The sequence below is a fragment of the Pteropus alecto genome, unplaced genomic scaffold (genome assembly GCF_000325575.1).
Source record: "Pteropus alecto unplaced genomic scaffold, ASM32557v1 scaffold7, whole genome shotgun sequence".
In the NCBI taxonomy this organism is placed as follows: Eukaryota; Metazoa; Chordata; class Mammalia; order Chiroptera; family Pteropodidae; genus Pteropus; species Pteropus alecto.
This window is the reverse complement of record NW_006494614.1, coordinates 16,945,299-16,962,194: the sequence shown is the minus strand read 5'-3', so window position 1 is coordinate 16,962,194 and position 16,896 is coordinate 16,945,299. Positions and strand designations below refer to the sequence as shown.

General features: G+C 31.8%; 1 protein-coding gene across 1 annotated transcript in view; it reads right to left on the bottom strand.

Annotated features, from left to right (window-relative positions):
* Positions 1-744: 744 nt before the first annotated feature.
* PHIP (pleckstrin homology domain interacting protein) overlaps positions 745-16,896 on the bottom strand; it is a gene marked incomplete at its 5' end in the record, with an annotated part of 109,464 nt that continues 93,312 nt past the window's right edge. The window contains 8 exons of the mRNA XM_025042934.1: positions 745-3,530; positions 6,948-7,145; positions 7,671-7,930; positions 8,389-8,552; positions 9,286-9,438; positions 13,559-13,705; positions 13,969-14,019; positions 14,649-14,718. Of these exons, the coding sequence (XP_024898702.1) occupies positions 2,896-3,530; positions 6,948-7,145; positions 7,671-7,930; positions 8,389-8,552; positions 9,286-9,438; positions 13,559-13,705; positions 13,969-14,019; positions 14,649-14,718 (1,678 nt within the window). The remainder of the gene's footprint in view (positions 3,531-6,947; positions 7,146-7,670; positions 7,931-8,388; positions 8,553-9,285; positions 9,439-13,558; positions 13,706-13,968; positions 14,020-14,648; positions 14,719-16,896) is intronic.

Below are 16,896 nucleotides of genomic sequence, written 5' to 3'. Positions count from 1 at the left end.
TTGCCCAGAGTTGTCAGACTGTAATTAGAAAGAATGTTAAACTTTTCATTTGCAACATTTTATAATTTTTTAAGATTTGACTGGGACTCAAGAATGTTGGAGTGAAAGGAGAGATTAGGGTTAGGTACTTAAAAATACATAGATTGATTTATAATATCCATGCATGTAACAAATTACATTTCTGAAATTTTCAGTAAACTTGAGATTTTTTTTTTTATTGCTCACCTAAGACAACTGTTGACATTTCCTTTTGGCCTATAAACAGTACATACGTGGTGTCACTGTATCAAAGAAAATATTTTTCCAAGTGATCAAACAGAACAAAAATATGGTGATGACTTAAATTTCTCAATTTAACTTCTGCAATGCATAGAAGCTAAATTATAAAAACATAAAATCTAAATATATCTGGTATTACTAATACATTTTTAAGTGTTTCAATTACAAATAATCTGATCCAAGTAATTTTTGCTTTACTAAGAAATCAGTGTCTAATAATGTCCAAATAAGGTCATAAATAGACAGTGTCTTTAGAACAGAATACATTTACTTGTTGCAGGTAAATACTCATGTCTTTGCTCGAGAGAACTAATCCATACACCGCACTAGAGGTATATTCCACTCTAAGACTGTTTTTTACTTTAAAACTTATACACATATTTTTTACAAAAATGGATTTGTAATCTATTTTTTCTAACACAATGCAGATAACATCAGGAAATTACATGTTTCAAATAGATTGCCTTCAAAAGCAACATATTACTTTAATGACAAATTCAAACATACACAGTATTATTTTCAATAATGGTGTAACTGACTCAATTTTACTATACAACCAAGCCATCCATTTCTGCATTATGAAGAGTTTACTGAATTTTAATTATATAGTTAAATATATTTGTTAGAAAAAAATAAATATACAAAAAACCTGAAATTTTTGAAATTATTTTTCAACTTCAAAATCACAGCAATCCAGTTAAAGATCTGGAAAATGGTTTACTTAATTTCACAGAAGGATTTCTGTACAAATTTAGTTACAAATGGTCTAAAAAGCCCAAATGAATCACTTTCCATTCTTCTTCAAGACAATTAAATGACAGTTACCAATTATCCCTACCAGAAATAAGAAATAATTATGTAATGTATTTTGCCGAGGTTCAATTAAAGATTTTATTTTTCTACATCAGGGTTATGCTGATACATGTTTTCCCAACCTCACTTTTTAAAAATGTAGTATCTGAAAATTTTGGTTACATTTTTGTACCATACCAGTCCTCAGAAAATACTACATTATTTCAACTTTTTAAAAAAATGGACAATAATTTCTAAACAATAGAAATGGTATTTATGTTGGTTTTTAAGGTATAAAATAACTGTACCATAAACAAATAAATAACTGCTTTCCTTTTCCATAGCAGTACATATAGCAATACATTCTCCTAAGTCATATAATTATCATTTACAATAGACAACTTAATTTTACTAATGATGCAAAAAATAATAGACTACAAGGCACAATCATTAAATGGAATTTTTTTTAGGGTGTATATTGACATACCAGCGTGATAAGGATACCGTAAAAAGTGCAGAAAAAACACAATGTGCAATGAGACCACTGTATAAAACATGATTGCATAAAAAGTGATTTGGCCTATTTTAACCTTTAATAATTGAAAATAACCAATCTTCCCCTTAAAATTAAACTATAAAGTATGACATTTTAAAATTATTTTTATTCTACCACTATCTAAAAAATCCTGAAAAAAGAATTTATACCTGGGTAATAGTATATAAGTATGTGTTTGTATATATATTTAATTATACCCATTTATCAATATATACACATACACACACAGACACATTTCTTTGTAAGTCATTTTAGCCTATTAGATATGTCTAAAGTTTAGAAATGACATTAATCCAGATCAACAAGTAAACATCAAATCCCATACCTTTTTCCTGTATTTTCCTTGAATCCTTTAACCACTTAAACACTTTCTCCAAAACATCTCTGTCAAAGGACCCACCAGTGCATTACTTTCTACTATTAGTACCAAAAAAAGATACATCTCAGCATAACTCTTTACTAACTTGCTCTTTAGAATAATATATAGCCTTTCCAATATTGAAAAGTGTATGCTGTCCTGACAGTCAAAAACAGGCTTTCCACTGCACTGATTCTCAGTCTTTGGCACAATAAACAGAGATCGAGTGATTGATATAAGAATCAAGGTCTGAAAAATTAGACAGTCAAATGTTTTCCAATGTGGATATGTTTCCTTTTCATCAGTACATTTTCTCTTACGTTTGGCAGAAATGGAATACAGCAAAAGCCTCCTCTAGATTCTTTGTAGATGAACATTGTACAATTAAAATTAAACTCTTTAGGATATCAAATTGTGGGAATTTTATATTTATCTTTAGAGGAAACACATTTTTTAATTTACTGCTACTCTGGTAACATCTGTCTTCCCAGGGGGCACGACATCTGTATCAATAGAAATGTACCTGGCTTGGTCAAAAATAATTCATTTTAACATGAAACACTCTATCACTAGGAATACTATGCTCCTTAAAAATGTAGCAGAACTGTCTTTTCCAGAAATAAATTGGGAATTCAGTATAGGTCCTCAATTTTTTTTGCTAACAGTGAATGAATGTTGAAATGCATAACCTACCTAAGGGCAATAAATAGCAAACATTTAAAATATATATGTATATATTTATATATATTCATTTAGAGAAGTGAAGTGTCTTGTTTGTTTTTTGTTTTTTGCAAATCAAATCATAACATTCCCTAATCCACCACAGCAGCAAGGAAGCAGAAGCCTTAGTTCTACGTATTCCTTAATTGTACCTGCTTTATGATTTTGAAGTAAAATATTTTGGTACAAGTTACCAACCAATTAAATTAGCTTTTGCTTTTTCAGTCAACTTTCGGACTCGTCCTCTGCTAGAAGTTCCAAAAGTCAAAGAGGTGTCTTCAAACAACAGCTGCCTTTGCTCCTCTTCAGAGTCATCCTCATTATAGAAAGCTGTCCTTCGACCTTGGTTTCTAGTTCTCATGTGGGGTTCAGAGCCTTTAAGTTCCTCAAACTCTTCTTCCTCATCCATAGGATCATCTGTCTTTTTTCGGTTACTTCTCCTTAGCATTTTAACACTTGTAGGAACTATGAGATCTGAATCTAGTTTTTGTGTCTTCATCTTCCTTTTGGGTTTTCTGCCTCCACGATTCTTTTTCTGTAACAAATCCTCCTTTGCAATATTAGTTTCAGAAAGAAAATTGCATGTTGAAGAAGGAACTACTTCATCTCTGATAGGATGTACAGTATTTTGCTCTGAATTTTCTGGCTTTGCATATTGTAGCTTTTTGGGCTTTCTACCCCTTTTCTTGTGTATAACTTCACCACTATTGGTATTAACTTCTACCTTAGGTTTCCTTCCAGGTCCCCTCTTCACAAGTTTAGATGGCTGACCTCCATGGCCATTTACTTGAATGCTTCCTGGTACAAGAGCATTGTTCTTGCAATCTGTTAAAAGCAACCAATGGCACACTTAATATCTGGAATTGTTTTTTTATTTGACTCTCAAACTAATCAACAAGGCCAATGCTATATATATGTATGTAATGATATCTTAATTACTTTTTTACTAAAATAAGAAAAAGAACCAACAAAAGGCTAATAGTTTAATGATACTATTTACAGACCCACCTCATTTTATTGTACTTAATTATGCTTCACAGATATTGCCTTCTTAAAAAAATCAAATTGAAGGTTTGTGGCAACCTTGGGTCAAGCAATTCTATTGGTGCCATTTTCCCAACAGGCTCAGATGATGGTTAGCATTTTTTAGCAATAAATTATTTTTAAATTAAGGTATGTATTATCTTTTAAAGACATAATGCTATTGTACACTTAACAGACTACAGTATAATGTAAACATAACTTTTATAAGCACTGGGAAACTAAAAAATTCATGTCACTTGCTTTATTGCCAAACTTCTTTATTGTGGTAAACAGAACCAATTCTGCAATATCTCCAAGGTATGCCTCTGTGTCCCATCATTATCATGATTAAAATCCCACTGTAACAAACTCCATGATAAAAGCCATTATGTTTTATTAAAAAAAAAAGAAAAATTGAGAGATCAAATTCTAAATACTCATGAGATCTGGAAATCATGGTGATTTCCTTTCTGTGGTAAATATATATTATCCCTTCAGATGAAGAAAAAAGACATGCATGCACTACTACTAACTTTTTCTCCTCCAAAATTATGAAATTTTTTTGTTTGGTTGTGGTGATCTGCAATGCAATACTTTAAAGGAAATCCATAAAGAGATGAAAAGTGCTTTTAAAGAGAATCCTTTTCATAATAGTATTTTTTTTGTCATGGGTTGGAATTATATTTCAGAAATATCAAGAGAAAATAAGAGACTCATAAAAGGTCAGAGCCAGGAGGAGAGGGAGAGGCAAAGCCTTAATTTTTCTGACTCCCACAGTACAAATAATTTTCTTTAGATTGGTGGTTTTCCATAATGATGAAGACAGAGGGGACAGGAGAGAAATGTGTGTTGTGCGCAGGCACGCATAAAGTAGATAAGTATTTTTAAACAAACAATTACACTTAACCTGCCTGAGGATTTTGTATATCCTTTCATTTGTTTTCCATTAAGACTACTGACTAGGGTTATAAATAATTGGACCACGTACCACTATAGAAGTTCTACAGATTGGCTTCAAGGACTCCAGAAACTCTTTGAAATAGTCTGAATTTTGTATGGATATGCCAATGTGAATTTTCTACAGAAAGGACTACAGGTTTCATCAACTTCACAAAGCAATATATAACCTAAAAAGGTCAAGAACTAATATAGCTTTCTTAAAAAGAAATTCAGAAACTAAAAAAAAAGTTGAAAAACCACTCATCTGGACCTGTGCTGTCCAAAGAGGTAGTTACTAACCATGTGGCTATTGAGCACCTGAAATGTACTATGCAACTGAGGAAATGAATTTTTAATTAAATTTAAATTTGAATACTAAAGCACCACATATTTTGAAAGATTGATTACATGTTTAAATGATAACATTTTAGATATAATGGAGCAAATAAAATTTATTAAAATTATTTCACCTGTTTGTTGTTACTACATTTTACTACCAGAAAATTTTAAATTATATATCTGGCTTATACTTCCATTCAACAGCACTGCTCTTGATTCTAGTAGTTAATTCAGATGTCAATATTTATGTAATAAGTTATCATTAATGAGTAACTTAATAGCTAAATGTATTTCTATACTGTTCTGGTCCTCTTGTGTATTTTTAATATTCAAAAAATTATAAATCAAATCTTAAGGGTCACGACAAGCAGTGAACAGGGAGTTCTGGTAACACAAAGAAGCAGAACTTGATTCTGTCTAAAGAATCCAGGAGAAGGCTTCCTGGAGTAGACTTCAGAGTGAGACTTGAAAATGCACAGGAAACTTAAAATGGCAGGAAAAAAAGACATTCCAAAAGAAAAAAAAGGACAATGCTATTCAAGGACTTCCAAATGATTTAGGATAGCTGGGACATAAAAGGAAAAAACAAATAAGGAAAGCTGAAATGTTAGGTAACAACCAAGTAATAAAGAGTTATGTATAATAAATAGGCAAAAACAGGCAAAAACATTAAAATCTGATTCCATATATGATTGGAAAGCAGGGGAATTAGGTAAGGAAGAGTTAAGAACAGAGGCAGGGAAACCAATTAGCAAATTAGGACAACAGTCAAAGTGAGAAGTTATGTAGGCATGAATTAAAGCCATGAAAATGAGAATGGAGAGGAGGAAACAGATTTTAGAGATGCTAAGGAGGCGGAAACAACAGTAACTATCAAGTAGATTTGCATGAGGAAGAGAAGGCTAAGATTACTCCTTGATTTTAAACTTGTTGGTGGATAGATTCCAATGCCATTAGTCAAAATAAAGACCTTTCAACAGACAATTAAATTTTGAGAGATTTATGGGGAGAACACTGAAGAGGAAATGGTTTAGATACATTTTGGGAATCATGATACAAAATGCTATTCTTTTTTTTAATTTTTAAAAATTTATTTATTTATCCTCCCCCTTTTTAATTTCCCCCTGCCTTGTGGATGTTGCTGTCTCCCCTTAAGAACTGGATCTCTGAAGGCGGGGTGTCTCCTCCCACGCGCTCATGGCACAAACCCAAGGTATGGGCCGTGGCTCTACCTGGGGTGCGAACCCAGGAACCCAGCACCTTCTGAGTGTAAAGCAGACGTGCTAACCGCTACACTACAGAGCCACCTCCAAAATGCTATTCTTGAGGGTCTTCTGCCAATAAGCCATAATTATTTTAACATGTTATACGGTGTACTTATATCATTTACCTTCTCTATCTTTCAAACAGAAAGCCTCTACAAAGAAAATGTGCAGACGAAAGAACTTGGAAGGATAACTGTAAAAAGCCAAAAGTTGTATACTAGAATAGATGGTCTGACTGTAGACAACCCTGATGAATTATTATTTAGTAAACGTTGTTGTGCTGAATCCTGTGATGTACTAAAAACTTAATTTTTCTAAAAAAAAGTGAGAACTGCTACATGGGTTAACGAAATCCAATTTAACTTAAACTTCTTTGATATACTTTCAGGTTTTGTAATAGCGAAGTTAAACTAATTTACATCCTTAGAAGCCTTTAATCTACAATTTGTTTTCATTTCCATACAGCAAAATTTTTTGGCTTTTAGAATTTAATAACAACACAGTTTGTTTTTGGCACAAAACTGCAAATCAAAAGATCTCTCTCTAAAATTTATCAACTAATACAGAATGTGACTTTTAAATGAGTAACCTAAAAAATTGATATGAGTGTTAACTCCAACAAAAGCATCGTTTTTAAAGATCTACTCTATTTTGGAAGATACAAATAACACCTTACCTTGCTCAATGACAGTTGATGACTTTGAAAGAGTGGGTGTCTTTGAGAGTACAGATGACTTCATTTTACGTTTGACTGGCTTTTCTTTTTCCAAGTTTTCTTTTGCAGAATTATTCCTAGTGCCATGACTAAAATTGGATTGACCAGGACTTGAAAGACTATTCAAGGTTTTGGAATGTTTCACAGAATTCTCTAGAACTAAAACACACATACATAAACAAAACATTACAAGTTAAGTTATTTAACTTAAAAACAAACAAGAAGGCTGGGATTACTTCTAACCTGAATTGCTTGAATTAGCCAAGAGGGTAAAACCTGAGGGATGCTTAAAGGTCCTTTAGAAAAATCTATTTTCAAATAGGAAAAAGGCATAAATAAGTAAATTCTTAATAATTTCAAACTTTTTAGAAGCTAAGTTGTCCAGTTACTTCAAGATTTATGATGGCAGGTCTTGGAAACTGCTAGCAAGTCTGGATATTAGTATTTAAATTAAGGCAATTTGGGTCAGAGTTGCCATTTTTATGCATTATTCTACACTGATACTTCTTCACCACAATTTTTTCTTATTAAAAACAAAAGTTTTTTAAAAAGCAGTAAAAACAATTAAGAAAATCCACAGCATCTGCTGGAATTTATTAAAATCCAGTCTATTTCATTTGGCAAAGTAAAAGCTTAAAAGCGACATTTATATACTTCAATTTAGAAATTGTAACTGATTCTTACTTGTTTTCCCGGGCATTGCAGATGTATTAGCTTTTGAAATAAAAGTCTTTGCTGCTGAAGAAGTAGATGGTTGCTCAGTGGTAACTGGATCTACAATCACACGGTTGCTTCTGGTTCGAACTACAGAACTGGATTCTGTTTTACCATTTATCTGAGCGGCATTGTGCCTTGGTGGTATTGATCGTGTAGGTGTAGAGAATGGAGAGGTAGAGATATCTGACTTTAGCTGGGGTTTTACGATCCTTTTTTTCCTTTCAGGGCTGTAAATAAAATAATATCATTAGTCATTCTTATAGCTCTATGTAGATGAATAAAACAGTTCTGTACATACTATTTGATTCAATATTTGTGCTATTATGAAATATGTTAAAACATGAGATTTGTAGTGGATTTCATATGGTTGTGAGCCTTTGAAAAGTGAATATTTAGTGAAGGATCGCCGTAAATGCTATAGTTATATATGACAGAAAGCATGATGCCATTACTATCCTAAAAATGCTGTTTTACTGTATAGGTTTAGCAGTTTGAATTTAAGCACTTACACTAGTATAGCTTTAGTTAAAAGATTAAAAATCCTCCACATCATAGGAACTTGCATGTCAAATATATCATTCTGCAATATAGGGAATAGTAAAGGAAGTATTAAAAAACACTGAGTTCTATCATTTAGATGACAAAGTTAAAGATCAGCTGATGCTATTTAAAAGAAATCAAATACCTTGATGCAGCACTACTGGAAACAGAGCTGCTTCTGTTTCTTTTCTTCCTCCTTTTGGTTATTGTATTTCTTTTATGAAAACGAAGAGCAGATTTATAATCTGATAAAACTGAACTGATGTGTTCTTCAAAAAAAGCAGATAGGCGCAAACTCATGCTGTAAATCTGTGGTAAGAAAAAAAAATGTTCAAACATTCCTCAAAGGAAAATGTCTGTTCAGTAGATATTAATATATAATGTATATATAATATATTTATAGTCCTAGAATAAAGTTTTTAGAATTTAAACAGTGCTTTTCCCCCAACCTCTTTTGATGAAGAGTAAAACTAAAGCATTTTTACAATTAAATTATTTTTATGTTTAGAATAGGAATCTCCCAAGCTTTGAGTCTTAAAGAAAATCCCTACTATTAATTCAGATGGCTCATACAAAATTTCTGGGAACTCTGTCATATTAAACTATCCCTGAGGGTTTGAACCTGTTCTCCATTGCTACCCAGATCTAGCATCTATTCTTCCTCATTTACATGTGTTGTCTTGCTGGCCAAAGACAGGTAAATTAGTTTTACTAATTTTTATAAATCATTCACAAAAATGCTCCTTTCCATTATTACAGAAAACAGCCCTAGTATATACCAGGATGATCTGTATGTGGTATCTACTCAACCATGCTACTTCAAGAAAAGTAACCATCCTTAAACATCAGTGACATCAGTGTTATTTCATAGAACGGACAAAGTAGAAAAAAGTCAGTTCTTTTTTCCACTAAGATACCATTAAGAACATAATAGAAAATTAGTCAATTTTGCTCTCAATTTTAAATGAAAGCAACATTTAGTTGCTTAACATACCTTTTCTACTAATATCATTTAATTTAAACATAAAAGAAAATTATATACCCTTGATCTTTTGCTTGGTGTATATGCTTTAGAATTACTAAAAATAAGTCTGACATCTTTACATAATTCCATTGGTGACTCATAATTCCCAGCCTCTAAAGTTTCTCTAACAGTAGCAAAATCCATTGGAGTGTCAATGATGTCTCTGTAGTCCTAAAAGAGGAAAAACAGGTGGTATTATTATTATCTTCATTACTACCACAAAGCATTACTTCTCAGTAAAGGGATTCACGTACAATTTCTGCAATGAATGCAAGTCCTAGAACTATTAATAATCATTCCTTGGTCCCATCACAGCTCTCTTTTTTTAATAATTTTTTTCGTGCCTTCTCCCTTTTATTGCATAAGAACTTATTAAGTTCTGCTTTTTATTTTTCCCCTTGGGGAAGAGGTAAAGGGTGAAGTTGTATAGGGAAGAAGATTTAAAAAGTATTAAAAAAACCTCAGCTCTACAAGTACACACATAATTTGGATGTAAAAAACCCCAAACTTTATGCTACCTATAAACTCTAAAGGTTGTCAACTCACTGAAACACAACCATAGCTTTAGATAGTTGTCACAAAGCCTATACACTTCATTCCACAGAGGACAAGTGGAACTACCCCCAAAGTCTCTGCCTAGTCAACTGTGTAAAAAAATAAGGTAATAGATTAGAAGCAATAAGACAAGTGAAAGTAGAAAAAAAGAATAGTATAAAATTATCTGAATATAGCATCTCTTAATAAGGATAATGAGTACTAGACCTTTTCTATAGCCTCAGAGTATGTAACTGTATTTTTCAAAATATAACTTGACTTTACATCATCAAGTTTCAATTATGATCAAATATGTTTGACCATAAAGCAAACAGGATCACTGCCTTTTTACAAACAAGGACAGTTTTATTTCTTCCTTAACAATCTGTACGTCTTTTTTTCTTTCTTTTTTGCTTTGTTGCGTTGGCTAGAATTTGCAATACTATACTGAATAGCAGTGGTGAAAATGGACATCTTTGCCTCATTCCCAATCTCAGGGGGAAAGCATTCAGTTTTTCATGATAAAGCATGATGACAGCTGTAGGTTATCTAACAAATGTTCTTTATCAAGTTATGGAAGTTCCCCTTTATTCCTAGTTTTCCTAAGTCTTTTTTTATTATTATTTTTATCATTAATGATGTTGTTTTCTTAGATTACGTACTTGTCTATGTGGCATCCATTCATCACAGGGCCAATTGTATTAACTATATTTTCTTATTTTCTGTATTCTTGATGCTCTGGCATTTGGGGGCCTTACAGACCTGAGGAGACACTGCTCCCTCCCAGGACTATCCAATTCTTAGAGATAGCAAAGGGCTGCACTGGGAGTACATTTTTCATACGCAAACCAACCACCTCCTTATCTAACTCTCAAACACCAAGCCAATATTACTTCCGCTCTGAATCATCCCAGGGCCAGGTACCAGACACCCTTATGGCCCAAAGCCCACTGGAATTATTCAAAATAGCCAACTGTAAACTGTTTATCCTGCCCTGCCTTACCTCTCTCATAGAAACTCCAATATAGGGTCTGGCCTAAGCTTTTCCCTTACTGTCTTCTGCCACATGATCAAAACCTGGTGTTTCCTTGTGGTGCTAAGTGGCATTCACTGACTGCCTCGCTAGGACTAGCATAATAAACTTCCTTCCAACCTTCATTCTCGTTTCCTCATGTGGCCATGCTGACTTTACCATACCATATCATATCCAACATGTACGTTCTTAGAACAAATGGGTAATGCATTTTGTCAATTTTTTTTCTGCATTAATTGATATGTGATTCTCTCCTTTAAAATGATGAATTACACTGACTGAGTTTTGAATGCTGAAACAACTTTACATCCCTGGGGAAAAAATCCACTGGTCAGAGTATAGAATAATTTTTATATATTGCTGAATTCTATTTGCTGATATTTTAAAAATTCTTATATTTTCTTTTGTATTGTTTTGTCTGGTTTTGATATCAGGAGAATACTGGCTCCATAGACTTGAGTGGAGAAGTGTTCTCTTCTAACTTGTGGAAGATTGTGTAAAATTTATGTTAAATCTTTAAACGTTTGATAGAATTCTCTAGTAAAGACATCTACACTTAAGCGATTTCTTTTTTAAAAGATTTTAAATTAAATTTCCTTACTAATTATAAGGCTATTCAAATGATCTATTTCATATTTGGTGAACTGTGCTGGTTTTTACTTCGAGAATTGGTCTATTTCATCGAGGGTGTCAAATTTCTGAGTGTAGAGTTCTTTGTAGTATTCCTTTATTATCCTTTTGATATCTGCAGGGTCTGTAGTGATATCCCTTACTACATTCCTAATATTTGCAATATGTGTCTTTTCTCTTTTTAGCTTTGTAAATCTTAATAGAGGTTTGTCCATTTTATTGATCTTTTCAAAAAACTAGCTTTTGATTTTATAATTTCCTCTATTTTTCTTTAAGTTTTCATTTTCATTGATTTCTGCTCTTTATTATTTCCTCTGCTCACTTTTGGTTAATTTTATTCTTTTTCTTGGTTCTTGAGAGCGCTTGGATTATTGATTTGAGATTTTTCCTCTTCTGATGGACTATTAAGTGCTATAAATATCCCTGCATTGCTTTAGCTGCGTTCCGCAAATTCTGCTATATTGTATTCATTTTCATTAAGTTCAATGTATTTTTTATTTCTCATAAGTCTTCTGTGAATCATGGATTATTTGAAAGTATATTGTTTAGTTATCAAGTGTTTGGAGATCTTTCTGTTACTTTTCTGTTATTGATTTCCAGTCCAATTGTGGTTGGAAAACACAGTGTATAATTTCAATTATGTCTGTCATTTTTTTGTTTTGTTTATTCTGTTTTTACCTTTCTCCAACCTTTTTGTAGGTCACTTGAACAGGTTTTAGAATTCCATTTGATTTATCTATGTTTATGATTTTAACTCTGTACAGTTTAAGTGGCTGTTGAAGTACTTTATAATATATACATAACTATAAAAATATAATGGTGTCAGCATTTTATCAGTTCAAGTGAAGTATAGAAACCTCCCCTACACTTATTTTTTATCTTCATTTTCACTGATTCTTTCCTTTGTTCTCTTCAGTGAGTTTTATTTCAGTTATTTTTTAGTTCTATTTCCATTTCGTTCTTCTGTTTTGAGACTTTCTTGGTATGACAACTGAATTTTATTGAAACCTAGACATTTTGGGTCTAAGACTGGATCTTTTAAAAATCTTACATCTTATTTTAAATCTTGTGTTTTGGTGGGCCTATTGTGACCCCACTCTTTGGGCTAAGAGGGACACTCCCTTGTTACTGCCATGTAGGAATGGAAGTCCAGGTTTTGCTTGGCCTTCCCCATCATGTAAGGATTGGGGAGTGGCTCTATGAAACTGCTGAGAAGGTAGCTTTTTGAACTAGTCCAATTTATCATCTTGCTGGAATTAAAGATTAATAGTCTACATTTAAGATTCCATGTTTCATGATTTTAAATGACAAGAAAAGGCATTTATAATATTTACCCGTTGATGAAATTTCTCCGTTTTCATCATTGCAAATTAGAATATATACATAAACAGATAATGAAGTCAGAGGATACAACATCTGGGTCACGATCTCTTATAAAATATCTAATTTTTATTTTCATTTGAAACCATGAATGTTATCTAAACTGTACAACCTTTAATAACTGAACGAAGGAATTAAAAAAATCACTGTAAGCTAAACTTAGATTGCTAAGACTACATTGAAAAATAAATACGGGATCATGTTTACTCAACCTTTCTACCATGAATTCCATAAAGATCATAAATTGGAATAACATAAATATATATAAAAATGACACCTTACATTTATGTATAGTGCTTCAAACTATTTTAATGTATTCTCATTACATCTATATACCCATAGGAAGGTTAGGTAAATATTATTATTCTTATTTCCTAAACAACTGCCATAATAAATTTGTGAAATTAGTGTAGGAAAGAAAATAGTGAAAAATAAAAATTCAGATGAGAAAACTAAATGACTTGCTCAGAGTTTCACAACTGTAAGAGGCAGAGCTAGGACCATAACCTGATTCTTTGGAGTCTTAGTTTGGGTTTTTTTCCTATTTTACCACACTATTCAACTTAGATGTTCTATATAACCAAATTGATAATGAGAACATGTATGAAATAATGAATATACTATAAGCATAAAAAATAATTTAAATAGCAAACTGTTATGAATAAGATATGTAGCGAACTGACAGGTAAAGAAAATATTTTCGAAAGTACTTACTGGATATTCAAGGAGATCTACTGGCTGGCGGAAAGGCTCAGAATCTTCACACTGAAATATGAGATTTAACAATTCCTGACACTGTTTCTTCCATGCTTGAATATCAGACTGAGCTCTGTTACGTAATCTTCTTCTAGGCTGATGGTCCTAAAATAAAAATGTTCAAATAAATATATTAACACATACAAGTAAGTTTTGTATTTTTAATGCATTCTTAGATAACTAGGTAATATATAATAATTAAAATAATTAAAAATATCATTCACCTAGTTCTGAAAACCATGCATTTTGTGATGGAAACTTATTTGGAAGTAACAATCTGTCTTTAAAAATACTAACAGTAAAAAAAGTGCTTGTAATACATTTTAATTCATATAAGATACTTACGCTAAAACAAAAAAATACATTACCTTTCTTTTTCGGGTAGAAGTTCCTGGTACATCAGCATCTTTCTCTTCTTCCTTTGAAGCAAGAATTTATCATATTCATTAAACATTCGAAATTTCTTTATTATAGTTGACCCTTGAACAACACAGATTTGAACTGCACAGGTCCACTTACACGTGGACTTTTTCAATAAATACATAAAATACTGTAAATGTATTATTATTTTAATATTTTTCTATAGTTTACATTATCGTAAGAATACAGTATATAATACATACAACATAGAAAACATGTGTTAATAAATTGTTTATGTTATTGGTAAGGATTCTAGTAGTTAAGTTTTGGGGGACTCAAAAGTTATACACAATCTTTCAAATGCTTGGGAGTCAGCTGCCCTAACCCCACATTGTTCAAGTATCAACTGTATTCTAAAGTTGTTTATATTCCCATGATCTCCTTTACACTTTAGGAAACCTATAATGTATATGCTGGAACACTTTACTGAATCATTAAAGTCTCCCTGCTCCCACTGTTTAAAAAATTTATAACAAAAAATGAAAATTCTGAACTATTTAAATTAACTACAGCATTAGGCAAAAATAATTTTCACAACAGCATTTATCTGAAAACCACTATGTGTACATTTCTTTTTATATAGAGAATAAGACCAATGTAATAATAATCATAATTAAATATTAAATACCTCAGAGTCAGACAAAACTTTCTTCTTCATTGAATTGTAGAGTGGAATTATGTTATAGCAAGTCTGATCCCTAAATAACAAGGAAATGTTAGTATAAAAGATTAGAATTGTGATATTTTTTTTCCCCTTTAACTCTGTTACTAAAACCAGATTTTAAGATAAATCTTAAAGCTCAAAGCTGTTTTCACTAGTTGACTCCAAAACACACATCTGACCCTGTGCCCCTCCACTCTATGTGGAGCTTCTACTCTGGCCTGTTTTATTACACCAAATCCAATTCTCACCTCCTAGTTTTCCTCAGGGCAATGGGATGCCTTTTCTTATTCCTCAGGCTATAAGGGAAAGCTAATAGATCTCCTGTCTTCTAATTTCTTCTTCCTTTCATTCTTAAAAGTAGTCGTTCCCTTACATTTTATCTTTAGCCATATTCTCTCGACAATATATCTTTTGCCCTGATAAATTTATATATCTGTAGTTTATTTGTGTAAATGAATTCCAAATTCCTATAATTTGGTCTGACTTTTGAGATTCCTACCATCTTCTAAAATTCTACTTGTCTAAACCTGTCACTCCTCAAACACTTTACCTCTTTTTTCTATTTTTTTAAACAGCATTACCATTCTCACAGTAATGCACGATTTTTCGCCATTCTTTTCCTTGCCTCCTTATGAACCCAATCATTGGACAAATACTATGAATACACCTTCAAAATCTCTTGGCATCTGCCTCTTTTTTACTTCCGTAAATTAATCCCTCATCATCTCTTATTTGGTCAGCTACAGCAAACTATCTGCTATTTATGTTTTATGTCTCTTCCCTATCAATTAATAGTTGGCACTGCAGTCAAAGTAACATCTTAAGGCATACTATGCACATTTTCATGTTAAAATAATTTCAATAACCCCTTGCTTCCATATTTTAAAAGTCTAGTTCTTCAGATCAGCATTCAAGGCCCTCCATGATCTGGCCAAACTTCTTGAGTTTACACATTGTATTCCCATTATTTCTGTTCATGTACTCTCTACTTCACCTGATTTAAGTTACTAAATTTCCTTAACAACTCTTTAATCTCCTAACTCATGCCGCTTTTATCCCTAGAATGGCTTTCCTTTCATCTAACTTCCCCTGAATCTATCAATATCTACCTTGCCCATAACATCTTAACATTCTTTTCTCCTGTATTCGAAAACCTACCTTCATAGCTAGTAGTAACCCTACCCCTCATCTAAACTTTCATATAAACTGTTATTTTTCCTTATATTATACTTACAGGTTTATTTATCTACTAAGTATCTAGTACATCACCGTGTATGTATCTATTGCTTAAAATTTGGCCAAATAACTCAAAAAGTACAATAATCAAAATTTTAAGACATAACTAACATTTTGAAAATTACTGTCAGCTAAAAATGCTTTCCACAAATTATATACATCTAAAAAATACCAGGATTTATATTTCAATATATACAATAAAAATACTTTAAATATTGTCTTATAAGGCATTTCCCAATCACTATTTGAAAGAAATGCAACTTCACAGACAATATATTCCAAATGTAAAAATTGTTTTATCTAAATTATTTCACTAATATCATTCTATTGATTCATATCTCTTTGGAAAAATAGATGTATACACATATCCACATAATACTTATAAAATTACAGACTAAAAACTTATAGCTATTGTAGCCAAGTTATATAAATAGTCCTCTGAGGATAACTAATTCTTGATTATCAGTTGTACTGAAAAGGAGCAAGAGCAATGCAATTATGGACTTTAAATGACTAAGAAGGCAATAGATTTCTTTACAGAATAAGGTAGAGGAAGGGCACAAAATTGATCTAATTTTCTTTGTGTTTTCTTATGTTGAAATTACCTACATTCCTTAGCAGAAAACACACCAACTAATACTAGGAAAAGGGACCCTATAATTATGTCGAGTAAAGAGAATAAAGCTAGATATGTTAAAAAAAAAAAAAGCCTCAATAACCCCTTCATATAAAAATAAAAGCTAATAGCAGCTAAATATTTAAATTATAAAATACATTATCTCCTCCTACCCAGAAATAATTATCCAACATAAATGTTAATATGAACTCACAGCAGTATCTTATACAAAACATATGATTTATTTCTCTGGCTTCAATTTAGAAGGCTCAATACATTCTATGGCTACATGAAGTCCATAAAGCAAGGAAATACAAGTGGTGGTGTCTTAAAAAACTGTAGTTATCACTCCTGGAATGG